The sequence below is a fragment of the Pelodiscus sinensis genome, chromosome 11 (assembly GCF_049634645.1).
Source record: "Pelodiscus sinensis isolate JC-2024 chromosome 11, ASM4963464v1, whole genome shotgun sequence".
In the NCBI taxonomy this organism is placed as follows: domain Eukaryota; kingdom Metazoa; phylum Chordata; order Testudines; family Trionychidae; genus Pelodiscus; species Pelodiscus sinensis.
Window position 1 is genome coordinate 35,040,902 of NC_134721.1, and position 27,634 is coordinate 35,068,535.

General features: G+C 49.2%; 1 protein-coding gene across 2 annotated transcripts in view; it reads left to right on the forward strand.

Moving 5' to 3' along the window:
* EHD1 (EH domain containing 1) overlaps positions 1-27,634 on the forward strand; it is a 47,075-nt gene that overhangs the window by 10,461 nt on the left and 8,980 nt on the right. For both annotated transcript variants that reach the window (XM_025178173.2, XM_006136553.4), the window contains exon 4: positions 25,745-26,157. In XM_025178173.2, coding sequence (XP_025033958.1) covers positions 25,745-26,157 — 413 coding nt within the window. The remainder of the gene's footprint in view (positions 1-25,744; positions 26,158-27,634) is intronic.

Consider the following 27,634-nt stretch of genomic DNA (forward strand, 5'->3'; position numbering starts at 1 on the left):
TAAACCTTAGGTTTAATCAATTAACTGATTAACTAGGATTTTACATCCCCAGTAGGAGCAACATATGGCTAAGCTTAGGCTGACTCCCTGCAGCAAGACATACCCTAAATGTAGAGTGAAAATTTCAAAAGTACTTAGCCTACATTTTTGCAGATGGGAGTTGTAAACTTTAATTCAGGTCCTTTGTAGCTGTGTCCACAGCACACAGATAGCTGTAGGTACTCTAGCTTTATCCTACTTGGGGTGTAACAGTGAAGTTGTGGCAACATAGGACATACTGGAACAGCATGTCAGCTGCAAAGCCTAACTGGCAGCCTGGGATATATGATCTGGATGTTGGTCTGAGACCTCTGTTATCTCAAGTGTGGGAAGGCACCAGGCTCTGTACCCCCATCCACAGCCAGATGTGACTCTCTGCCAGTAGGTAGAACAGACTGCTGTATCCTTGTGGACTAAAACATAGAACAGACTTATTAGCACAAGAACTAGATGCAATAAGTACATTCCATCTTGGGGGCGGGGGGGGTCAGCGCCTTGGCTGAGCCCCTTCTCCCCATCTGGGCACCCCAAGACAGCAAGGCTCTTAGCAGTTAATCTCCCCTGCAGCCAGCCCCACCTCCAGCCTTTGTCCAGCTTCCCTGGTAAAAGGTGTCTACTGATCACATTCCCCCTCCCAGGCTCAGGTTACAGAAAGCATCAGTCACTGTATGTGCAAAATTCCCATCACCACCTAGCTATTGGTGTAATGCCCAGGAAAATTGAGGCACACAATTGCTATAGGACAGTAGAAATCATATGCAACCTAAGCAGAGTGAATACAATCTGAACTTCACACCCACACTAGTAGATTAAAACTAGCACACTAGTATTGGTCACTTTCATTTGTGGCGATTGTGGAAATTCTACCTCTGGCAAAATTGGCCATGGGTAGACTGATATAGCTACTTGTGTGCTTCTGGGTAACATAACTGCTACATCCCTTTGTCAGGAATAGATGATGCTTCCTGCTTTGGGGGGAGAATTTTCCCTTTCTGCCAAGGATCCCTAACTGATGGTTCCAAAAGTAGTACTGTAATACTGAACTTCTGCATGTTTGAGTTTCTTCAGAGCATTGTCTATTCACATTATTCATCTGTACAGGATTTTATATACATTGGATATTAGATTTGTATAGAATCTGAGGTGTGATAGATTCAGAAACCATGGCAAGATGCTTTCAGCAGAATTTGGACTTTTAGGAACATTAGATTAAGGGGTTGGGCACTATTTCTGTAGGCTAAGTTGAGTGCAGGCACTAGGTGCTCCCTCTGTTCCACCTGTCCATGACATCTATTTGAGGGACTCCTTTCAACACACTTTCCTCTAGGCATGTTAGATATTGTTTGTTTTTAGTAAACTTATGTAGCTGCAACAATTTTTAATGGTTACACAGTTGCTAATCTGCTCCCAACTAGGGTTGCCAGATGGTTGAAACAAATACCGAACACCCCCCCCAAAAGTCAGGGAAATTCTGCTGGGGGGGGGGGGGGGAGAGAAGAGACCAAAGTTCTTGAGCAAAAAGACTCCAAGGATGTAAGTGCATGCCCCCCCAATAAAAACCTCATGAGTGCAGGAACAGGGGAGTGGTTGATCACTAAGACCCAGGGGAAGAATTGCTTCCCCTAGGTCTTTTGGCTGGCAGCCATTTTGTGCCAGCAGCCTTGGGGAACCAGGTAAGCATAGGGGCTGGGGGCTTGAGGGGAGGGGAGGCCCGGTGCTGAGTGTTTGTAGGGTTGCCAGGTGCCCGGCACTTTCTCCTCCTGGCCAGGGAAAAATTCAAAGAATACTGGACAGCTCAGGTGTCTGATATTCTCAATCTTTTTTACTGGACAGGAGCCAAAAATACCAGACTGTCCAGGTGAATATTGACACCTGGCAACCCTACTCTCTGCTTGGGGTGTGAACAGCCAATGTGCTTCTGGTTCCCAGCCTCACTCCTGGGGAGCCCTCTGCCATCCCATGCTGCTGCCTCTGTATCAGAGGTGGTAGGAAGGAGCTAGTCCATGAGGGGAGACAGTTTAAAAATACACTCACTCACTCTCTCTACTTATCTGTATGTAGTCATTTGGATTAACTGATGAGCCTGGGCTCCTTAGTTAATCATTTAAATGACTATGCTAACATCCCTATTTTCCTCATAGTAGGCATCTCCCCATTCAGTTTGCAGGAGACATTATTCCAGTATCTTCATGATACTCTTGGGGTGGTAGGCAGAGTTGATATGGTTATGCTACAAGGTATTTGGTCTACAGACATTGCAGAGTTGCATAGAGCTGTGGCTGTATTAAACATGGCAGTAGCTTCATGTCCCCCCCACTTCACCCATTTTTGGTTCTGATTTTTCACTCAAATCAACATAGTTCTGCCCATTACCTAGTCCTAAAACATTCCCTTAAATGTTGGAATTGATCAATGTACTAGTAAAAATCACATGTTCAGCAAATGAACCCTCTAGATGGTAGGTCTCTCCATTGTCCCCATCCCACAGACTTGAGTGGAAAACCTGAAGTACTAAATGGAAGCTACTTCTGTAAGTAAGTGGGCAGCAGGGATGGAGAGTAGGGATGTAAGCAACTAGTCAAATAGTTGATTATTGGATAAACATAAGCTTATTGGGTAGCTGAGGGAGTACTTGACTACTCACTTCCCCCACTGCTGCCTCTGTATTAAAGGCAGCAAAGAGGAGCAGGAGTCAGTGCTGGGGAGGAGAATGGGGAGACAGAGCAGCAGCAAACCCAGAGCCAGTTAGGACTAGGGATGTAAGTGTTTAGTCCCTTCCAGCAGGGAGCAGGAGCTGGGGGGAGCCAGCTTAAACCGTTCCTGCCCCTCCCCCTCTCCTGCACCATCTCCATGGGGGCAAGGAGGTTGGGAAGGTGGGGGGTAGTGTGACTGTGCACATGCTGGAAATAAGCTGATTCTCAGCTTGTGCCCAGTCCCAGATGCTGTGCCTCTTCCTTTTTAAATGTATTAGAGCCTGCTGGCTCTTAACACATTTAGAAATAAAAGTACAGTGGGGGGGGGGGGGGGGAACCCAGTGGGAGCTGGGAATCAGCTGGCCCTGTTTGTGCAGGGTCTGCCTTGCTGTGCTGCAGCCTTCTAAATGGATTAAGAGCCCACAGGCTCTTAATACATTTAAAAGGCAGAGCTACAGCAGGGTTAGCTCCTAGTTTTGGGAGCTAACCCTGCTGCAGTTCCCCTGCTTCTTGATTACTTGATGGAAAATCCATCAACTAGTTGATTAAATGAAATTTAACATCTCTAGCTAGGACACCAATATTTAAAAAGGGCTCTAGAGGTGATCCTGGCAATTACACACTAGTAAGTCTAACTTCAGTACCGGGCAAATTAGTCAAAACAGTAGTAAAGAATAAAATTGAGGCATGTGGAAAAATATAATTTGTTGGACAAAAGTCAGTATGGTTTCTGTAAAGGGAATTCATGTCTTACTAATTTATTAGTTTTTTGAAGGGGTTAACAAACATGCAGATAAGGGGGATCCAGTAGATATAGTTTACTTGGATTTTTCAGAGAGCCTTTGACAAGGTCCCTCACCAAAGGCTCTTGTGTAAGTTACATTGTCATGGGATAAGAGGGAAGGTCCTTCCATGGATTGAGAACTGGTTAAAAGACAGGAAACAAGGGGTACATTTTCAAAATAGAGGGGTAACTACTGGTGTCCCCCAAGGGTCAGTCCTGGGACCAATCCCGTTCAACTTATTCATAAATGATCTGGAGAAAGGGGTAAGCAGTGAGGTGGTAAAGTTTGCAGATGATACTAAACTGTTTAAGATAGTCAAGACAGAAGCAGACTGAACTTCAAAAATCTCCCCAAACTGAGTGATTGGCCAACAAAATGGCAAATGAAATTTCATGTGGATAAGTGTAAAGTAATGCATGTGCAGGGCGGGGGACCCCAACTATACATACAGTATGATGGGGACTAATTTGGCTATGACAAATCAGAAAAGATCTTGGAGTTATTGTGGATAGTTCTCTGAACTTCCACACAGTGTGCAGCAGCAGTCAAAAAGGAAAATAGGATATTAAGAATTTAGAAAGGGATAGAAAATAAGACTCAGAATATCTTACTGTCCCTGTATAAAACTATGGTACGCCCACATCTTGAATACTGTGTACAGATGTGGTCTCCTCACTTCAAAAAATATACTTTGGCCTTAAAGGGTTCAGAAAAGGGCAACTAAAATGAGGGGTTTGGAATGGGTCCCATATGAGGAGAGGTTAAAGCGACTGGGACTTCTCAGTTTAGAAAAGAGGAGACTGAGGGGGGATATGATAGAGGTCTATAAAATCACGAGTGGTGCGGAGAAGGACGATAAAGAAGTTAGTTATTAGTTCCCATAATAGAAGAACTAGAGGACACCTAATGAAATTAATGGGTAACAGGTTTAAAACTAATAAAAGAAAGTTGTTCTTGACACAGCATGTAGTCAACCTGTGAAACTCCTTGCCAGAGGGAGGCTGTGAAGGCTAGGACTATAACAGTTTAAAGAGAAGCTAGATAATTTCATGGAGGTTAGGTCCATAAGGCTATTAACCAGGGGATAGAAATGCTGTCCCTGGCCTCTGTTTATCAGAGGCTGGAAACAAATCGCTTGATCATTGTCTTTGGTCCACCCCCTCTGGGGTAGTTGGTGCTGGCCACTGTCGGCAGACAGGTACTGCGTTAGATGCACCTTTGGTCTGACCAGTACGGCCATTCTTATGACCAGTTCTTATGACCAGTTCCAGCTCACACTGTCCCTGGAAGCAAACCCTACCACAGCTTTGGACTTTAAATGTAGTAAGAGCCCCCTATTGACTGAGTAGTTGATGGTAATTCTATCAATTGCTCAATTAGCTTATTAACCATTAATTAACATCCCTAATGGAATAGAATCCTGGTGTACTTATCCTCCAATAATTCCCTGGTCTAAACCACTAGATCTACTGGCTCTAGATGAGAAGCCAGGAGTCCTGAACGACACCCCCCCCCCCATTCTGTGCTCTAAATAGTCTTTCTTCACCCTCCCTCTGACTCACATTTTAGTATGCTTTAGCTTAATGCTTTTACCATCCTGGCTAATCTACAGATTCAGTGGACAGGTTTCAAGATCTTGCAGCTCAGTGTGTGCAGTGAGGCTTCTGAAATACCTTCCTCAGCTGTAGCCTGCAGCACCTGTTAGCTTTAGCATTCTAGAGGTTGCATGGCATCAAACAGCGTCTTGAACTTGGATCCTCTTCCCTGTAGAGTCCCCTATCAGGAAAGCAGCATTCTGAGATCTTGGGTGTTTTTGAGCACCATTGGCTTATGCATCTGGTTCATATTGCTAACCAATAATCTGATTCTTATTGCTTGTCTTGCTAACCAATAATCTGATTCTTATTGCTTGTCTTGCAGCATCCCTAGGCTATAACATGACTGCCAGACTTGAGCTGCTATTTATCTACATGGTTAAATATTGAGGGAGAATTTGGCAGGCAGTAATTTCCTGTGGCTGAGTGTTCTGAGTAAAAATAGGATCTGTTCTACATAAGTTTATACACAGCCCTCAGTCTTTTGAAAGTAGTATAGTCTCACATTTATCAATGTGATACATAGCTCTAGGACAGTGCTTGGAGTACCTTCTAATCATGCATTAATCTCTGAAGTGCAGGGCATCTGGCACCATGGGAGTGAGGCTGGTGGATCACTGCAAGCTCTACCAGTTCCTCTTCTCTGGCTGCTGGCCCCACTCCGGGTGCTGGCTGATACTGTGGAATCCACAGCCTGGGGTAAGCCTTATGCTGAAAAGTTTGGTACTGACCTGGCTCTCAAGCACCATAAATATTTACTTCTAGCCCCCACTGGTTCACATCTGTCTTGAAAAAATCTTTCTGGCCTCTTATTGGTCTATGGGCCTAGTACTAGCTGTGATCCAAGTCCGACTGTACCAAATACCTGACTTTGACCTAGTACTTGTTTGCTTCTATTGGCTTCTCAATATTTCTGCCAAAGGATTTCACCCCCTTCTATACTCCACAGCTTCAAAACACCCCACTGGCTGTCATTACCCTGCGGAGGAACTGAATGTATCACTTCTGTGCTTCTCTGCACATTCTCTTGTGTCCATCTATGGGCTTGTTCAGATCCCCATGCAGAGTCTTAACCTAGCTTACACTTCTGAGCATCAATTGCATTTCTCCAGAAGCCCCTGTTGTAGTTGTGGCTCTTTTGGTTATGGTAAAGGCCAGAAGGAAAATGTCTTGCTTAATCACATCAGCATTTCCAAAATCCTCCTGGGTTTTTTTTCTTTCCAGTGACTAGTAATACCTTCAGGAAGCTGCTTTCAAAGATAAGGCTCTTACTACCCTTAGTCAGAGAAACCAGGATGTAACATAAACAAAGCACCATCATATGTGGAAAAAATTCTGCCCCTCCCCTCTACAAACCAAGGCATTTATAATGAGAAACATGCTCTTCCATTAGTGTAGTGAACCGTCTAGGCAACAGTAAAGGGATAGCCAGGTCACTTCAGTACTCAAACATCTTGAAGGAAAATAAGGTCTGATGCCTTAACTTTCTAGATGTTATTGGGACATACATCCCTATGGGACGGGGGGTGGGGTGGGGGGGAAGAGAAGAGAACAAACTACATACCTGTACCACTAGCAGAGACTTCCCCCATGTAAGCCATACTTGAGGCAGTAGTTCAAGACATGACTCTACAGGGAGTAAGTGAGAAGTTGAGTCAACTACTTGCTCCTCCCTTGCTGCATCTGTATCACAGGCAGCGGGGGGTGGGGGGAGCAGGATCCAGTGCTTTGGGAGGGGGGGACCAGCTTAAAAGCCAGTTCCTCCCAGCAGTATCTCTGCAGGGCTGCCTGTCTCCCACCCCATCCTGGGGCACTGCTGCCTCTATCAGAGGTAGCTGCATGGGAGACTGCTTCACTGTTCACTGCCATCTGTCCTCTGGGACCCTTCCCCCTCCCCCCCAACCGCAGATGGGATTGAGCAATCCTGGCTTGTGCCAGGTTCAGGAGCTAAGCCCCAGGCACCTCTGCAGTTTAAATGTAGTAGGAGCAGGGCTGCCTTAGTACATTTAAACCACAGAGCTGCAGCGGGGGGTAGCTCCTGGACTTGGTGTGAACTAGGACTGAGGAAGCCTTCCCCTATTGACTACACAATTAGTGGATTACCACCTCTTGGCATCCTTACCCTTGCATGTGGACACTCTTATACCAGAATAAATCACTCTTGAGTTTATTCTAAACCCTTCCCAAGGAAAAACTTGAGAAGGCTGCCTTTATACCTAGTGTCTCCATGGGATTGATTATTCCAGTGTAACTAAATGAATGTATAACCCAAGATATGAAATTAAAGAACTTTCCCAAGTAGGCAAAGCTTAAGTTTAGAAAGTAAAACTGATTCTTACTACCCAAGGTCTTAGAAACAAACAGCAATCTGCATTAACACATGGCTGCACTCCCTTTGGCAAAGGTAAGTTATGATACTTGACTGACTTGAAAGATGGGATAAATTCCTGGGATTCCGTAAGACACTAGGCAAACTACTTCTCTATAAAAGGGATATACTTCCTGCCCATGGAGTTTGCTGGTGTTGTCTTTTTTTTGCATAGTATTTGGCACAGAGCCGTTGACCTAGGGTTGTGGGCACTAGATACTACCATTAAATAAACTATCCCAACAATTTAAAAACAAAATGAAGGAAGGAGGTTCATAGCTTACATAACACCTACCCAAGATCCTCTTTTCAGAGTAGTTCTGGATGCTAGACCTATGCAGTGTTCAGCTCACTAAATCTCTCAGTAGTAGTGTCATGAGGCCCTTTATAATGGAGTTCTGGGTCTTACAGAAACTTAAAACAAATGGTCCTGCAGCACCTTAGACTAATAAAACATGTAGATGGTATATCTTGGGGCGGTAGCTTAGTGGTTTGAGCATTGGCCTGTTAAACCCAGGGTTGTAAGTTCAATCCTTGAGGGGGCCATTTAGAGTTCTGGGGCAAGTCTGTCAGGAATGGTACTTGGTCCTGCGGTAAGATCAGGGGACTGGACTCAATGACCTCTTCAGGTCCCTTTTAGTTCTATGAGGTATTTCTCCATATAAATGAGCTTTCGTGGGCACAACCCACTTCCTCAGATGCATCTTACAAAGTTATCTATCCCCGGAGAAGTGTGAAGAATCCAGCCACTACAGAGCACAACTTCTCCCTCAAACTATTGCTAAATTCAGTCCTTGCATGTTATGTTACCCTTAAAGCTACTAGCTGAACAGCAGGAGAACATAGAGGCTATATAACAAGCAGGAAAATGAATAAAACAACTTGTCAAAGGACAAGTTGGTTCTTAAATGATTTACACCAATATTGGGAAGTCAGTGTTGGTGCTATAAAGTCCATTGCTGTAAACTGTGCTTGCACATACACCTGTGCAGTTTACTGGTTTTGCTCAGTCTACATCCCATAGTGGAGAGCTCTAGCAGGTAGATCATGGAATGATGGCTGGAAACAGTTTGACTGACTTGACTGCAAGGTGAGGTAGGGTATGGTGTTCATTGATGTTACTGGATGCACAGTAGGGACATGACTGGTTAACAAGTTATCTAAATGGGTAATGCTTACTGTTTCTAGTTAGCCAGTTGCCAGTAGGGGTTGGGGGGCTGCTTTGGTGGGACAACTGGCTAAGCGCTAGGCAAACCTAACATTTAACTGAGTTTTTTTTACATCCCTAGTGTGCAGAACTTTTGGTACTTTTAAGAGCAAGTCAAAGGATGTTTGTATACAACTCCCACCCTACATATAGAGACCGCATCTGAGCTACATAAAGCAAGCTGTAGTAAGACTTTCTCTCATTGAGCCCCAAAGCTGATGGCTGACACTTCATGCCTCCAAACCTGGCTTCTTATCTCAGACTGCTAGGTGGCCTGGGAGACAGTTGCACTTGCTGTAAATGAATATCAACAGGCAAGGGCACATGTGCAGCCCAATCAATGTCTGGGGTATAAGGACTTTAGAACAAGTATCCTTTGATGGGATACTGATAAGCTGCACTAGTGCTCTCAACTAGTGCAGATAATCCTGACTAGGGCTATGTCTACACAGCCACTTTACTGTGCTGCAGCTTGCTGGCTCAAGGGTGTGAATATTTCCCTGAGTGCAGCAAGTTAGTGCTGTAAAGCACCAGTATAAATAATTTTCTGGCATGGAGCTACTCATTTAGGTGGTTTACATAGAGCTCTCCTAGGGCTAGGGCTGTGACCATACTTTCACTTAGGTGTAGACTTGCCTTAACTGTCTGGCTAGTGTGTTAACACGTTCCATGATCTAAGCAGATTTGATAGGAAAAGAATCTTCCTCCAAGCTATCCAGGACATCTGGGTTTTATGCTTTCTGCAGCAAGAGCCTGGGTCATCTGCTGAGATGACCCAATAATGTCTCCCCTAACATGTCCTGCTGTCACAAGGCCTCAGGCATTGAGATGCCTTGGGCCATATACATACCAGTTTAGTGGGTATGTCACTAAAGTGTAACTAAACCACCCCTTTGACTAAAATTACTGTGATCAGTGTGATGACATAGCTACCACTGCTTACAGGGGCTAGAGTGGGGATGGGGAACCTCTGGCCTGGAGGCTGGATGCAACCACCAACTTGCCTGGATCACCCCCAAGGTTGCCCCCATGCTGGCACACTTAGCACCCTCTGCCCTGTCCCACCATGGAGCTGGAGCTTGAGCTCACAATCCTCTAGCCTGGGACCCGTAGGCTCTGGTGTAGAAGTGGAATGTGGGAGTGTTTTTCCTTCTCAGAGGGTGGGGGGGCACCCATCAGTGTGGGTTTGTCTCTAGTGTGTGTGTGGCCCCCAAATATTTCTTTTCTGTGGATTGGCCTCTGACCCAAAAAAGGTTCCCCGCCTGTGGGCTACAGTACAAATCTGTAAGTGGGGGGGGGGGGGGGGGGAAGGCTCACCACAACTTTCAGCTTTGGGCCAGGGTCTCAGACCCTGAGAGAATACCTTTTCCCTCTGGGGGTGGGGGTGGATAGGAGGCTGCTCCAGTCATCTCCGAGCAGAGGTGGACAGGTGTGGGTTTTTGTGGGGCTTTTTCTTGGGAGGGAGGCACTCCCAAGGCTAAGTGGTCAAGGGCCACCTTGCACCATGGAAGGGTGCAGAATCTAGGACTGATGTGGTACAGAAGGGAGTGCAGGGTAGAGGCTTGGGGCACAGAAGGTGTGGGGTTTGAGTGAAGAGTGGGTAATGGCCTGGTCCAGGTCACAAGGGTGCCAGAGAGGATTTTGATCTGACAGAGGGGTATTGGGCCTGGGAGGAAGTTGTACTCCTTCTGTTACAGAGGGCTTGGTGGTAACCCAGGGCAGGCTTTGCCCAGCAGGTGCTTGCCTAGGCAGGGCCAGAAACCCTGAAACCCAGTAAGACCTTCAGGCAGGCTTCCTGCCTATTGCAGCCCCAGGTCACTCAAAGTGGCTGGCTGATCCAGCCATGTGCCTAGGCACCATATACCCCTTGCGGGAGGGGGATTTTCATGCTGTCTCAGTCCCCAGCACAATCACAGCTCCTGTTGGCTAGTGTCTGGACAGTGGGAGCTGTGATTGTGCTGGGGACTGAGGCAGTGCAAAAAGTCTTGCCTTTACAAGGTATGTGCAGCACCTAGAGGCAACTGGCCACTGAGCAGCCTGAGTCCTAGCAGGCCATGGACTGGATCCATCCTGCAAGCTGTACGTTGCCTGCCCCTGGCTTAGAGCATCTGCACTAGCAGCATTAGTGGCACAGTTGTAAGCTCTGTAGCATAGCTGTAGTCTTGGATGCAAGTCTGAGACCCAGACAGACACAGACTGAAATATTGCAATGCTTGTCTTCTAACTGAAGACCTTGGACTCAAGGGTATTCAGGTGACATTTAATGACCTGTGATACACAAGAGCCTGCCTGCCAATGAGGGGTGTAGAGAAGAGGCAAAGGAGGCAGTTGCCCCAAGGCCCAGTGATTCTAAAGGGCCAGGGCTCTTGACTGCCATTATTGCTTCTGCAGCAGCAGTGGCAGCCAGAGCCCCAGGCACTTCAGAATTGGGGGTGGGGGCAGGGAGAGAAGAATGGTGCTGTCTAGACAGTGCTTGAGGCTGCCTTCCAGAAGCACAGAGGACCCCCCCCCCCCCCATTGCCAGAGCCAGCAGTCTGGTTGTGAGTCAGTGTGACATTATCTAATGGTTCCTCCTCCATCTTAAGGTCATCTGACCAAGGATGGACCCAAGAACAATTGCTAATGGCTGCTTCAATGAATATTCCTCCAGGGCAACACCCTGAATAGTTTTAATCATCTGAGAGCCATTTGCTACATGGAAAATAGCCTTTATTTAGACTAACTCTTGCCCTCTGTTCAGAGGTTAGCAAATTGCCCTTCCTTATGTAGCAGGAGTCTTGAATTCCCCTTAACTGCATGAAAGGTGCCAGATTAAGTGCTCTTGAGATTCCAATCTTCAGGTATTTCTGAAATGTCTGCTATTGACCATTCTTCCAGGCAGGAGTAGTTTCATCTGTCCCCTGTGCTGTCCTTGTGGCTAAAATGCTGGAGGATGGAAGGGGGCAAAATGGCTTCAATTTCCAGACTCCCTACTATGGCTTTGAGGCAAACTGCTTTCTGTATGCTTGTTTTCTCACTTACAAAGCCAGAGAACAATCTTTACTTTCCAGGGAGATGGGCTCAGAAGGGATCGGGTTCAAAGGTGATGAAGGGGGAAAATATGGGTGGACTTGCTGACACAACCAGCAATTCTGAGGGTGACTTGGACATGTCTCAGACCTGCCAGCTTCTCACCTCAGATGTTAGTGACTTGCCATAATCTTGGCTAGGGGTCAAACACATTCTAGAGTGAGTGGCCCTGCATTCCTTCCACCCCATGTGTTCTGATGCAAACAAGTCCTTGAATGGTGTGCCTGTAAAGAGCTTTGAGTAGTGCTGGACCGCTACACAGCTTGATCTATCTACTTTCTACCTGATGCTGGCTAACACTTTCATGTGATGGTCTGCCAAGCTTTCGGTGGCAGAGCTGAGACTGGAAGTTGTAGAGAACTGTAATTTACTCAACTCAGCAGGGGACTTTAGAATCAAGAGTATTGGCTTTGGCCTCTGCCTCAGTGAAGGCTTAAGTGCATATCAAACGATCTATAAAGAATGCACAGGTCAGCTGGGTATGTGGTGTTTAGAACTGCTTTTAGCACCATTTGCTTAACTTTCTGTTCCTGAGCTACATAGCCCCTGTTTTGGATTACCTTCCATTGTGGGTCTTCCTGAGTCACAGGAAAGATGGAGTCTGCTACATGCAAACTCCTAATTTGTGTTCTAAAGAGTATTGCTCAAACCAAAAACAAATCCATCAACTCCATAACTGTGGTGGGGAAGGGCTAGTGAACATGTATGAAGGCTGACTCTTGCAGCTATAAAAAGGGGCTGAGTCCTATAGGGTTTAATGTTCCAGCATAAGCATGCTTCAAATGCTCTTGAGTTGGTGTGATTAAACATTGGACTGGGGTGTAAGTGACTAGTTGTAATCGACTACCCAATAAACATGCTTATTGGGTAGCTAAGTGACTACTCAACTAGTTGCTTGCCCCTCTGCTCCTTCTATTGGGGCAGCAAGTGGTGGGAGTGGGAGCTGGTGCTGGGGGAGCTCGCTTAAGCCAGTTCCCACCTGTGCAATCTCCATGGGGCCAGTGGATGGGGAGTCAGAGGTACAGCATATGGGACTGGGCATGAGCCAGGATGGCTGATTCCCAGTTCATGCCCAGTCCCCCACTGGCTCTGCAGCCTTCCCCTTCCCCTGACATTGACCAATTTAGTAGATGGTAATTCCATTCACTACTCAGCTGATTAGATTAAATTTAACATTCCTATACTGGACTAGGAGTCATATGTGAGTTCAGTTCCCATCTTTCCAGCTGACCTTCTGTGATCTGAGGCAAGTCTCTTCCTCCCCACTTCTTGTGTAAGTTCTAGGACCACATGCAAGCCTGCAAGTCAAGTTTTCCCTCCCAGCTGTCAGCCTTGCTGTCAGGCGCCAGCCCTGCTACATTGCTTTTTTTGTGGAAGAGGATATGCAAATCACACTCATTTGTATATCCTCTTCCAATTCTTTGTGGAAGAAGTTTTGCCACTAAAAAGCCCCATGGAGACAGGCCATTTGTTGGGGGGGGGGGGAACCCTTTTTCGCAAGATCCTTTAAACCTCAATTTTTGAGTAAGGGATCTTGCAAAAGTGTGTGCTGACAAATGGCCCTGTCTACATGGAGATTTTTAGCTACAAAACCTCCTTTGAAAAAATAATCGAAGAGCACAACTTGCATATTCTCTTCCACAAAAAAGGCTGTAGCCTAGGTTCCACTCCTGGCCCTAGTCAGAGCTGTGCTCCAGGAAGGTAGCCCTGCTACCACCAGCCCCAGTCTGGGCTGCGCTCCTTGCCTCTGGCCCCCCTGCCACTAGCCTGGGCTGCACTTCTGACCCTGGCGGCACCGCTCCCAGCCAGGCTCTGGTCCAGCAACATCCATGGTCCTGCGAGACCACAGATTGCTGGACCAGAGCAAGATCTTGGTCTAATGAGAGATTGAAACTAACTTCTATTGGTGAAAATGGCAAGCTTACACCAAACTCTTCAGATCTCCTAATATTGTAGGATCAACATAGCTATAAGTTTGCAGTGTTGTAGCCAAAGGAGTCGTGTAGAAACCTGGGAAGCTTGTGGACCATTGATTCTGCTTGAACTTCCCTTCCAGGGAAGACAAAGATGGTCTATAAGCCCTACTGGCAAAACTTGTCAGCCAAGACGCAATTTACTTGTGTTCCTTGTCACTATGATCCAACCCAATCTTGCCTATAGACGCAAAGACTAATCTGCTCTTGGCTCAACAGTCTCCAGTCCCATGCAGTGTTTGGCTCTTGTAACCTCTAGTTGTGATCTAGCCAGAAGTGACACAGGCCCTGGGGGCCCCTACTTTAGCAAACAGACAACTACTTCCTCCTAGACTTTAAGAAGCACTATCTGAAAATATTGCTCTTTGCTACTGGCTTACTCCTTAATGTCAGACTTGCTGATTCAGAAGCAGCTATGGGATTGGAATGTCTGAGGTTCCTCATGTACTAGAAGTGCTGATCTTCAATTCTTCATTTGTGACTCTGCAGTTAACCAATGTTGATTTTGTGCCAGGGCAACCTGTGGATCAGGAGTAGCTCAAAAATAAGCCCTGTCTTGAGACCTCTAGCAGCAGGGCTGACACTAGCAGCCAGCAGAGCCCCGTGGGGGGTGGTAGAGGGTCTCTGCACATAGCTCCTGCCAGGTACAGTCTCAGGAGCAGGGAACTGTAGACAATGGGAACTGAGGGGGCAGTGCTGGCATAGCCAGTGCTCCCCACATGGGCACATTGAACCCTTCCAGGAGCAATATGGGCCTGGGGCAGGCAGGAAACCTGTCTTAGCCACTCCGCACCACCAACCAGGATCTGTATGCAGTAAGTGCTGCCTGGTGAGGGACTGCATGCAACCTCAGTCGCCTCCTGACTCGCCCCAGAGCATACATCTGTATGTATAAAAATAGCTGTGGTGTGGCTCTTGAAGTCTCTTGGTTAAAGACACAAGGCTGCAGACCCCAGTCTAAGCAGATGGGTTGACGCTCTTCCCCTTGTCCACAATGCACCCCCTGTACCCGCTAGTATATCTAGCAAGTGCTTTCCTCTATGCAGAAATGTCAGCAAGATTGCAACAGCACTGTATTGGATCCCTCGGGTGCTGTTTGGCAGCCATGTACAGCAAAGGCGTGCACACTGTCTTAAATTCAATGACAGGTCTGTGAAAGGCAACAGTACTCCTACCTTGCTTTAAAGGGCATAGAGCCTTACCAATGTCCTATACAGGTTAAACTTCTGTCCTATAAGCCTGAGAGATGCCCCCTCTCCCCATCTTATATTACCTAAGTGACAAAGCCAAGCACTGGAAAAGTTGGCAGGGGCTTCAAGAAATCCTGAAATTGACAGATCTGTTATCTGGCTTGAGACTTTAGGAGTCCAGCTTTCAGATTCTCCCCTCTAACCATGAAAGCTCCCTTTTATTAAAGGGAGCATTACATAATCTGGTTCTGGGAGCTAAGAATTTAAGAAATGACATCCTGTGAGTTGTCAGTGTCAGTACTGCTATACAATCTCTTGGGTTTTTTGGGGTTTTTTGAGGTTCCTAGAGGAACTGACTGTTTTTGGTATATTGGCTTGTTGTCCTTCAGAGCAAATACAACAGCAGATTTCCCCTTTGGCTTCTGCAGAAACTAACAGTTGGCTCCTTCCTGTTTTCATTTCATTGTCAGTAAATTAACTGATGGGGGGGGAAGGGGGGGAGATATAACTGAGGAACAATTCATTGCCAGACCAGTGGACTTTAAAGAACACTCCAATTGCGTATACAGCCAGGTATAGGAATGTAAGAAGCGAACAGGATTCTCCCATGACACATGATTCCCTTTTACAGTACAACTGAAACTTGATAATCCTTGTCTTGAGAGTTGAGGGAAATTAGCATAGTCTAGCAAGACAACTGCTAGTGGAGATCAGTGTTCCTTTTCCATCCATGTGCAGAATAAATTATCTGCACTGGGGCATGTTCACATGTGCACCACTAGTAGAAACCCATGCTGCAAGCTATGGGCATTCTGCTAACCTCCCAGCTGATTTTTCTCCTGAGTGTCATCTCAAGCACTCAGCTTACTGGGAACACTGGTGGGGATTAGGGATGTAATAGTGTAGTAAATTAACTGATTATCCGATAAGCAAAAGTTTATAGGTTAATGCTCTAGACCAGTGTTTCCCAACTTTATTTGGCCAAGGAACCCTTTTCAGCTTCTCAATTTCAAGGAACTCCTGGGTTTGTCAAGCAAAACAAGGAGGGGAGGGGAAATCCCCACCAATGCATGAAAATCACATTCCTTCCAAGACCCTCCACCCCCCCTTCCTTGAGGCCTCATTCGCTCTGTTCCCCTCCTCTCCATCACTTGCCATCCCCAGCCCTTATACACTCTCACTAGGTTGAGACAGGAGGTGTGGGGTGGGAATGAGGGATTTGGGTGTGGGAAGGGGTGAGAAGTGCAAGCTCTGGGAGGGAATTTAGATGCAGGAGAAGGAGATGTTGGCTTGGGGAGGGGGCTCCAGGCTTGGGAGTGTTGGGCTCAAGTGGAAGGTTGGGGTGCTGAGCAAGCCATGGGCTTGTGGATGTGAGGGTGCAGGAGTTTGGGCTGGATATGTGAGGGACTCGGGGGCAAGAAGGTTGTAAGCATGATAGGTTCAGGACACAGATTTGTGGTGTGTGAAGGGTGCAGGAGTGTTGTGGCAGAAGACTGAGGATGTGGGGATGCAGGAGTTTGGGGATGTGAGAGGCTCAGGACAGGGTTCCAGTGTGTGAAAAGCTCAGATTTGGGGTCAGGTGGTGCAGGAGTGTTATGATGCTGCAGTGAGATGGGGGTTTGGACCCAATTGAGGGCTTGTTGGCCAGGCTTCATTTTTAAATAAATTGTCAAACTCAAAAGGTTTTAGCATTGTCTTTTGAGAGGGGTGAGGAACCTGTTTTGAGTCGAGGGTCACTGACCCACAGAAAAGTCAGTTGGGGCCACGCAAGTGAGATGCAAAAAAACCCAACAACCCTCCAAAAACCCCCACGCCCCACTGATGTGGTCCCAAATGTGCTGGTGGAGGCAGGGCACAGAGTGAAAGTGTGTTCTGGGGCTGGGGAGAGGGTGCTGCTGGGTGGAAGGATGCTGGCTCAGGTGGCAGAGTGCTGGGGCAAGGTGCTGGGGCAGGTAGGTGGCAGGGTACTGGGGTCAAGGACATGGTCCTGCTGGGCACTAGGATGACAGGGAGGGGACTTGGGTAGGAGTTGGACCTCCCTGATCTGGCACCCTCTGGACCTGCCCTGGTCCCAGATGAGGGATTTTTGGACTGGGGAGGTCATTTCAGGACTCCTGGTCTTCTTCCCCCCCCCCCCCCCCCCCCAACTAGGCTTCTTTGCACTTCTATCCTCTGCAACCCAACTGAGCTGCCCACCCCTGCTGGTTCCCTGCACCTCCCCCAAAACCATGCCCCACAATCCAAGAGGCACCAGTTCCCTGCAGCCCCTCACAGCCCAGCTGAGCTGCCAATCTGTTCCATATGCCCTTCCCCCATCCATCTCAGCCCAGCTGAGCCCTGCAATGGTTCTCTGCATGCCTCCCCCACAGGACTGCTGAGCCCCGTTTCCCTGCACCTCCCCCAAGCCCTGCAAAACTGCTGAGCCAAGCACCGATTCCCTGCCCCTCTCTCCCCCCTTGAGTCTAGCCCCGGTTGCCAGTACTTTCCTCCTCCTGCAGCCAAACTGAGCTCCACACACACCCCTGCCCAACTCCCCAGACCTCCCCTCTCTGCAACCCAGCTGAGCTCAATTTCCCTGCACCTTCCCCCAACCATGCAGACATGCTGAGCCAGTGCTGATTCCCTGCCCCTGCCTCTCTCCTGTCCTCCCCTTGGCTGTGTCTACACTGGCACAATCTTACGCCAAAGCAGCCGGTCTAGCGCAAAAACTTGCTTCCTGTCTACACTGGCTGCATGTTCTTATGCAAGTACACTGACGTTCTCATGTATGAAATCAGTGCTTGAGCAAGAACTATGATGCTCCTGCTCAGAATAAGCCCTTTTGCGCAACTGTTCTTGTGCAAGAGGCCAGTGTAGACAGGCAACATAGATTTCTTGCTCAAGAAAGCCCCATGGCTAAAATTGCCATCGGCACTTTCTTGGGCAAGAGAGCATCCACACTGCCATAGATACTCTTGTGCAAAAGCACAGCTCGCAAGTACTGAGTTCATGTGGCTTGTTTGGATGTGCCACTGTGGCACCCAAGTTGTTAATATTTTTAAACCTTTACCTTTTCTCTCTACTGCCATGTCTCCTCCCCTTGCTCCATCAGCTCCCCTGGTGCCTGCTGCCCCCCAGCCTCTCACCCTCCTCTGCTGTCATGACTCCTGCCCTTCTCACTGCCCTCAGCCCTCCTGCAACCTGCCCCCTTCCACCAGCCCTTCTCTCCCCCCTGTGCCCACTCCTTTAGTAGCCCCACTCTGATCATGTGAGCTATCCCTCCTCATCCTCTCTTCTAACACCTCCCAGTACAAACCTGCCCTGCCTCTCTCCTCTGGTGCTGGTCCCTCCCCTGTAGGTGTCTGCCCTTCTGCTTCACCCCAGAATCCCCTGGCACCTGCACTTTCTCTGGCACCTGCACCCTCCTGGTGCCTCCCCTTCCCTCACTGCCCCTACCTCCTTTGCCCTCTTTCCCTGATGCTCACCACCCTCTGCCCCGTTTCCCTCATGCCCCTCTGTGCCCTCACACATGACTTGCTCCGTCCCAGCTTTCCTCATGCCCACCCCTTCTTTCAAGCCTTCTCCCAGAACCTCCCCCTCCCTCCTCTTGCCCCCAGTGTCCTTACCCTCTCCCCTCCCAGCATCATCCTGTCCTGCTCCCACTGACACCTTCCCTATTGCCTTTTTCCTCATTGTCTGCACTTGACCCCCTGGTAGAGTCTCTCCTCCACCCTGTCCCTTTGGTGCCTTCCCCTCTCCCCTCCCCCTCCGCACAAGCCCCTTCCTCTCCCAGCTCTTCCCCTTCTGCCTTTCACTTTGAGAGGCTGAAGTTTGCGCTCTGTCCCCGGACTCTGAATCCACAACTCAGCCACACAGCGCCCAGCAGTTTTAAAATCCCAGGCCATGATGTTATGTCACGCCCAGGTGTCTCCCCGCCCACCAGTTTGAGCACGCCGTGCAGGGCTGCGGCAGCTGGTAAGGGGGAGCTCAGTGAAGGTTGCGCATGGCAGGGATGGGACAGGGCTGGGGAAGAGACACTTGGGGGGCAGGGGTGGGAGGACACACGGGGGGAGCCTACTCCAGCTCCAAGTATTGGTGGAGCATGGGCACCACGAGCCCATACAACTCACCGCACATGCCTCTGCTGGTTAGCCAGCTCTCTTTGAGGAGGCAGGGGAGTGCTAGTTCCTCGTGGAACCCCAGGGTTCCCTGGAGCACCAATTGGGAAACACTGCTCTAGACTACACACATTTCCTGCCCCTGACAGGGGCTACTGCCATCCTGTGCTGCTGCCTTCGTCAGAGGCAACAGCACTGGGCAATAGGCAGCTGGTCTGCAAGAGGAGCTGGTCTTTAAGCTGGCTCTCCTCACAGACCAGTTCCTACCTGGCACCTCGTGCCGAGTGGCAGGGGACTTCTCAGGTGTGGGGCTGGTGCACAGGCTATCCTGGAGACTGTAGAATAGTCAACGAACCAATAAAAACTCATGAGGTTACTAGGCTACCAAATAACCGATATTTAACATCCCTAATGGGGATATTGAGGCCTGTTAGCTCTGCCAGTCATCTTTGCTGTGATCAGTGTCAAATATTGTCTCTCAGTGCCTTCCCCTCCTAGCCTCTTGATATTGCAAGCTCTGAGTTAGTGTTGTCTAGGCACAGTGAGATCTTGATTTCAGCTGGAGAAGGCCTTCTAGTTGCTATTGCAGTATATAGTGAGCAGGGGTGGCTCACTCACCCACAGGGGGAGGAACACCTCTCAGAGCCCAGGTGGGCTGTGCCTGGTGCTGCCCCTCTGACTCCCTTGGAGCCGAGGGATGTGGTGAGTGGTATAAAAGCCTTGCTCAGTAGGGCCCCAGCCACTGGAGGGAGCAGAAGCCTGCCTAAAGCTCCCAAGCTGGGAGGCCGCCACGGAACTTGCTGAGGCTGAGCACCATCCTGGACTGCCAGCCCCCCACACGGAAGAGAAGACCTTTCTGCCCCTGCTGGGGGCTCAGACTGTGATGACCCCAAGCATCAGTAGCAACAGTGGAACCAGGGGGGTTTGGAAGTGGCCTGACTACAGTCAGGCTGACTTTGTTATATTTGGTTCAGTGTGTGGGCTAGATCCCTGCTGACCCCAGTGGGCAGCCCAGCCTGCCACTGCTAGAGCCCTGGGCTAGGCTGTGGTGAAGTAGGGCGGGCCTGTCCCCACTCCCACCCCCCCTGCCACTCCAAGCTGTGAGTTGCAGTCTCCCCCCCCCTCGTTGCTGATCTCTGGGTTTTTTGCCCTGTACTCGGGGACCACTGGTCATTAGTTTACAGGACTGAGCAAAGTGACTTTCACAGTACAAATTGACTATGGAGTACATTACTTCAGTCCCTTCTTGACACCAGGGATATGGAGTCGCTACATGTGAAATGCTGTAGAATAGGGATGTCAGTCTGTAGTTGACTATATGATTAACTGATAAGCCCAGGTTATCAATTAATCTTGTTGACTACACATCTCTCTCCCTTCCCTCCCCTCCTTGGCTGCCTATGAGAGGCAGCAGTGGGGTGGGGGTTAGGCTGGAGCTGATATGTGGGAAGCCAGCTTTCAAGCAGGCTGGCTAAGTGGACCCACTTGCCCATAGCAAGGGAGGGGATGCAGGCAGGAGCTCATGCTGGGGGGAGCTGCCTTAAAAGCCAGTTTCTCCCCAGCACCAGCTCAGTCTGCCTCTATCTGCAGCAGCCCAGACTGACCAAAGACAGAGGCTGGTCCACAGTAGCAGCCCCTATCCATGGGGGGGGGGGGGGGGGGGGGTCTGAACTCCCCATGGTCAGAAAAGCTCAAGTGCCCCATGGACAGGGTTGCTGCATCCAAGGCAGCAGCACAGGATGGCAAGGGGCTCCCTGGGAGTGGGGCCAGAGGCACACTGGCTGCTGGCCCCACCCCTGGGGACTATTCAACAGTTGTGTAACTACAAAGATTTCATGTGGTTACGTGACTATCCAGTTACACCATATCTAACATCCCTTGTATAGAAGTGCAAGAAGCATGAAACGTAAATGCTGTGGGATGCTTACCAATGCCACTTCAAGATCTCAAACTAGAGATTTGAGCTTAGAGGCAATATGACCCACAGAGGTTGGCACACTGGATTGGGTCTCAAGACTTGGGTTTGGTTCTGTTACCTCTACCCCATGGCTAATCAGACTTGGAGAAGCCCCCTGCCCCTCCCCCTGAACATACTTATCTTAATTTCCCATCTGTACAAAGGAGCATTATTCTCATTTTAAAGTGCTGAGGTCTGATCTTTTTCCCCCAATAGTTTGCATAGCAGTAGGACTGCTTCTCAGAATCAGTTCTTCTGAGTCTAAATTCCTCATCTGTTTTTTTTCACTATCGCGTTAACTGAAAGACTTTATTCTCAGACACACTTCACTTTCTGGAAAGTGTGCTAGTGTTTAGAAAAGCACTTGGACAACTAAATGCTCTTCAAGAGAGATCCTTGGGGATGCTCCACTCCAGGTGTTTGTGCATCCCATACCTTTGCTCAGAATTTTACAGCAGTGTCTGTCTGATGTGCTATTGGCACTTGAAACATTGTGTGCACAATTTGGGCTCAGTTCCTGTTCAACTGTCACCAGCACGAGACCTTTCCAGTCCTGCTGGAAACTTCTAGTTTTAGATCCAGGATGGGGAACACTTTTGGATCAGGGGGTCAGCAGCCCCTGATCCAAAGTCAGGGGCCTCAACTGAGAAACAAAGCCTCACTGACGTTGCCCCTGACTGAAGACACTCCCCACATTCCCTTCCCTCACCAGAGCCTGCTACTAGATCTTGTGGGCCCCATAGGCTCTGGAGAGGGGCCAAAATGCAGGGTTCAGTGTGTTGGAGGGGTCTACTGGGAAGCAGGTTTAGGGTGTGAAGTTTGGTAGGGGAGGCTACAGGAGCAGGCTGGGGGTGGGAGGGCTGGACAGGAGGTAGTGAGAGGTATAGGATCAGGTTGGAGACTGGGATATCTGGGTAGGAGTATGGGGGTCTGGGTGACTGGGGGGGCACTTGGTGCAGCTGCTAAGGAATGAATATGGAGTGGTGGGGAGCACCAGCCCCTGCTGCTCCTATTGGCCACCATTACAGCCAGTCAGTGGCAGGGGAAGGGCCTCCAGGCAGTGATTTGCTGTGCTGCCATTTCCCCACCTTGGGTGAAGGTGGAGCAGCAGCAGCATGTGGAGCCACTTTTCCCCCTGCCAGACAGAGCCCATGAATCAGATCTGGCCCTGGCTTGCCTGACTAGCCCACAAGGCTCTGGCTCCCCGATGCTGGGGGAGGCCCTGTGCTAGCAGTCCAGCCCCATGAGGGAGCCCTGCAGATCTAGAGCACAGGCTCCCCCATGCTGGGGGGACCCAAGCCTCAGGGGCTAGTTCCATGCAAGCTGGAGCTGTATCTGAACCCCCCCCTCCTTCCAGGCTATAGGTTCCCCATCTCTGCTCAAGATAAGCAAATCAGCTGTTTTCAGAAGTTAAGTTACTCATTACCAGCTACCAGTGTTTTAAACACCTTATTTTACCCCTAGAATAACTAGCTGTAACATGTGAAAATGCCAGGTTCACCAGGCTTGGAGCATACATTGACCAGCACTGCTGCTGCATGTAGACACTCAAGGTGGTCATTGCTGCAGTGGGCACATGGGATTCTCTCATGCACACTGAAGGCAGAGGCATGAAGGGACAGGTTCATGAGAGTTAAACTTGCACTTCTGGAGAAATCTGAGATCCACCTTGGATTCAGGGTGGATTGTGGGTCTCTTTGCTTTACTCTAGAAGCCAAGTGTCACTACTTCATACCATTCTGGAGAGGAAAGATGGGGTCCTAAGGGCAGAGATAGGGTCCAGAATGACTTAGACAAATTGGAGGGTTGGACCACAAGAAATCTGAGGTTCAACAAGGACAAGTGCAGAGTCCTGCAGTTGGGATGGAAGAATCCCAAGCATTGTTACAAGCTGGGAACCAGCCAGTTAAGAAGTAGTTCTGCAGAAAAGGACCTGGGGGTTACAGTGGATGAGAAGCTGGATATGAGTCAACCGTGTGCCCTTGTAGCCAAGAAGGCTAATGGCATATTAGGTTGCATTAAGAGGAGCATTGCCAGCAGATCCAGAGATGTCATTATTCCCCTTTATTTGGCTCCGGTGAGGCCACATCTGGAGCATTGTGTCCAGTTCTGGGCCCCCTACTACAAAAAGGATGTGGATGCATTGGAGAGGATCTAGCTGAGGGCAACCAAAATGATTAGGGGGCTGGAGCATATGACTTATGAGGAGAGGCTGAGGGAGTTGGGTCTGTTTAGTCTGCAGAAGCAAAGAGTGAAGGGAGATTTGATAGCAGCCTTCAACTTCCTGAAGGGAGGTTCCAAAGAGGATGGAGAGAGGCTGTTCTCAGTAGTGACAGATGGCAGAACAAGGAGCAATGGTCTCAAGTTGTAGTGAGAGAGATCCAGGTTGGATATTAGGAAAAACTTTTTCACTAGGAGGGTAGTGAGGCACTGGAATGGGTTACCTAGGGAAGTAGTGGAGTCTCCATCCCTAGAGGTGGAGTCTCCATCCCTAGAGGTGTTTAAGTCTCAGCTTGAAGCCCTGGCCAGGTTAATTTAGTTTGGATTGGTCCTGCCTAGAGCAGGGGGCTGGACTTGATGACCTTCTGAGGTCTCTTCCAGCTCTATGATTCTAAGTTTTAGTGGATTAACTTGGGGCCTAGGATCCTTAGGTTCAGTTCCCAGCTCAAACTTTGGAGGCTGACTTGAAATTGCCCAAACTTCCAAAGGGGTCTACCTCAACTTAAAAGTCTGTAGGGACCCACAAACTGAAAACCACTGATAACAGCACCTGGTGTGCAAGGTCCCCGATTCATTCTAAGTAGGCAAAGGATGGTTATTACCTGCTTGGGAGGGATGGAGGGAAGGCCTATTAACAGGTTACCCTTTAACATCCCTAATAGCTGCCAGGCTCAAGCTGTGACTTGGGCTTGTTAGACAGCAAGCTCTTCCAGGAGGCTCACTGGACTGTATCTAGCACACAGGTGCTGTGATCTCTAGGCCCTAATAGAGGCCATAAGTCAGTGACACTTTCCCTGAGTTCTAGATAGATGTGGATGAATTTGTCAACGCTTCAGTGAAAATGCAAATTCAGTAACCTGCTTTATAAATTAGGGATGCTAGTGGCTAGTTGTCTAACAGTCCTAGTTAATGGCAACAGCCCTTGTGTGCTTTACATTTTAAACATGGTCCAGTAGGCTGGCTCAATTCCAGCCCACCAGTCAAAGAGCACACTAGCAAACCTTCTGTAAGCACAGTGTGACGGCTCCCCAGGAGGGAGAGGGGAGTGCACTGGCTGCCAGCCCTATCCCCATTTGGAGCATTTTAGTAACTGTTACAACTAAAAATTATTGCAGCTGCATGATTATAATAGGGATGTTGAAAAGTTTACTGAACAAGACAGGGTGGGTGAAGTACAGATCAAATCTCTGATCCAGGATTCTCTGGTCTGGCAACATTGGATCATGGATGTTGCTGGACTAGTCCCAGTACAGATGTTGCCAGCAGATGGGTGCAGAGCTGGCCTGCAGGGCAGTTGAGCCCATGGGGTACCAGAACTTGCAGTCGTCTGGGTTGGGAAGCCAGTGAGGGCACTGTAGCCTGTGGGGTAGTAGAGTGCATAGCCCACAGGCTGGGAAGATGGCAGGGCCACTGGAGTCTGCAGGGGAGGGGGACTGCTGACCTCACAGCCAATGGGGCCAGGAAAGGGAGGGCTGCGGTGTTCACAGCTGGCCAATAAGTGCCTGCAGGGCCACTTCCTGGAGCTTGCAGGGCTTCTGGGGCATCAGTGATGGGTAGCTGGGGAGAGGAGCTGGCACTCCTTGACCATCCTGGTCCAGAGAACTCCTGTGTCCGGGACCTGACAGTCCTGGACATGGGAGTTAAGGAAGCTGGGCCAGGGAGGTCCAATCTGTAATAGCTTCTATTGGTGAGAGGCTTTCATGGCAGTTTCACTGCATTGTTTAAGACTCAAACACTGATCTTTGAACTCCAATTTCTTGAAGCTTATTACAATTCAAAACCTGTAAACGGTCAAATTCAAAATGTTTTGGGCTAAACCAAGTAATCTTCTCAAGCTGCCAGTAGATTAAAGTCCCTTTGTCCATCTAATCTTATGGCATATACTGGGATTCTGGAAACATCCAGTTTCTTGGCTGGATGGCATAGCTTGCGTTGGCTGGTCAGTTTAGCTGATCCTGTTGTGCTTGGTGGAGGACACAACTCAGTCCCTGATTAGTGTGCAGTCTAATAGATGGCTTTGATTGGAAGTTCTGGGGCAGTCTGTCTGCGTGGTTTCTGTTCCATGGCTGGCATTGGGGCTCCTAGGTGCTACCCCAACAACTCAGTAAGACAAGATGTGAGGAGACTGAGGCATGATGGCAATGATGAGCCAGAGCCTGACACTATGCCTACACTACAGGGCTTTATTGGAAAAAGGTACACATTGTGCTCCACAATTTGCATACCTTTTTTCCAATAGCTTTTTCAGAAGAGGCTTTTCCAGAATTTGGCCCATCTACCCTGGGCCAAATTTTGGAAAAACCCTCTTTCGGAAGAGCCCTTCTTCCTCGTGGCACAAGGAAGACAGCGCTTCCGAAAGAGCACATCTTCTGCAAAAAAGTGGAAGAGCAGATGCATTCCATGGACAGTTTTTCTGGAAAACCCCATAGTCTAGACACAACCTCAGTGACAGGACTGGAGATAGACCAGAGTCTTCAGAGTTGCAAATTGATGCTTTACCTTGACTCCTTCCTAGTTATAGTTTATACATCACGACCTTCATCTCCCACAGGCTATGACTTTGCGGCAGTACTGGAGTGGTTTGCAGAGCGTGTGGACCGCATTATCCTCCTCTTTGATGCTCACAAGCTGGATATCTCGGATGAGTTTTCAGAGGTGATCAAGGCCCTGAAGAACCACGAGGACAAAATCCGGGTGGTGCTGAACAAAGCTGACCAGATCGAGACGCAACAGTTGATGCGGGTCTACGGTGCTCTAATGTGGTCACTAGGGAAGATCATCAACACACCAGAGGTGGTGCGAGTCTACATTGGCTCCTTCTGGTCCCATCCACTCCTCATCCCTGACAACAGGAAGCTCTTTGAAGCAGAAGAGCAGGATCTCTTCAAAGACATCCAGTCTCTGCCCAGGAATGCTGCACTCCGCAAGCTCAATGACCTCATCAAGAGAGCCAGGCTAGCCAAGGTATGGTGCCTCAAGCATTCCCTCTCCATTGAGCCACAGACCAAAGTGGGGGGATTTGATCTAGGTGAAGCCTTCTCTGAACAAAGATGATTCTTGACTAGCATTAATGTCCCATTTCAGAGTTCACTTGACCAAGTGCAAGGGTGTGCCTATTATGCCATGTGTCTGCAGGCATGAGTCCCCCTGGACTGAGATCAGTGTCCCCATGGCTATTCAGAGCAGAGGTGAATAACTTAAATTTCTTACAGGTACTCTCCTGTCGCATCCCGCTCCCCCTTGCAGGGAGGGGGTTAGGCATACAACAGTACCTGTGTGAAATTTAAGGGTGGGGTGCAGGGAGGCTCAGGTCAGCCAGTTTGTTTACATAGGGGGTGAGGTGCTAGGGCTGGATATGGGGATGCAGGAGTCAAGGTTGGGGCTATATAAGGAGATGGCAGCTCAGGGCAGAGGGCTGGGTGAGTGCAGGGGGACAAGGGGGACATTTCAGGGGCAGAGAGGCCATAGTCGCACTTACCCCAGTTGCTGAGGTTTTTGCTGACTAGGGAGTGAGGCAAAGTGCACGGCTTGTGCCTTCCTCCTTGGGCAGCCAGGAGCAACAGCAGGCTGTGAACCTTGCCTTGCTCCCTGGTCAGCAAACCAAAAACTCAGCAACCAGAGTAAGGGGCTGTGCAGCACCCATCCTGTGAAATTGAGGTTCAGGGGCTCTGGGTTGGGGCAGTCTCAGGCCCTTCTCCTCCCCCTGCCCCCCAGCTAGACTCTCTAACCTGCCAGGCTGCCTGCTGCTAGCATGGCAGCTTGTAGGAAGCTGGGAGCCAGGCTGGGAGCATCCTGCCCATCCCCCTGCAGCTAAGTGCCCAGCAGGCCAGTTTCTTGCCAGAGCACTACACTGGGGCACACCAGCTTGCTTTCCCCTCTGTCAGAGCCACAATGAGACACTTACCCCTCTTGGGTCTCTCCTCCCACTCTGGGATATTCAGGTGAAATGCTAGAGCAGGTAAGGGCTCACTCAACTTTGCAGAGCAGTTTGCTATTCCCAAGTCTGCTCCTATCAGTGCTGTCTCTAGCTCCCTGCTCTAATCCACTAAACTGTGTCCCCACCACAGAGCTGGAAAAGAGCCTAGGAGTCCTGACTCCTGGTCAATGTTTCTACTACTTAGCAGCATAAGTATAAGCCCCTATTGTAGAATCTATGCAGCAGGGGTGGGCAATTACTTTTGATGGGGGGGGGGGGGGGGGGGACACTCCAAGAATTTTGTAAGCTGTCAAGAGCTGAACTCTGTTAATGGAGGAGGTACAGCCTCTGGGTGGAGGGTCTAGGAGGGGCACTGGTGCAGGAGAGAATCTGACCTGGGGCAGGAGTGCAGGAGGAGGTTCAGAGGGTTTGGGTTGTGACCTAGGGTTGGGAAGTGGAGTGCCAGGCACTAGCTGGGAGTCACTCTACCCTACGCAGCTCCAGGACTGCAACACAGCAGGACCT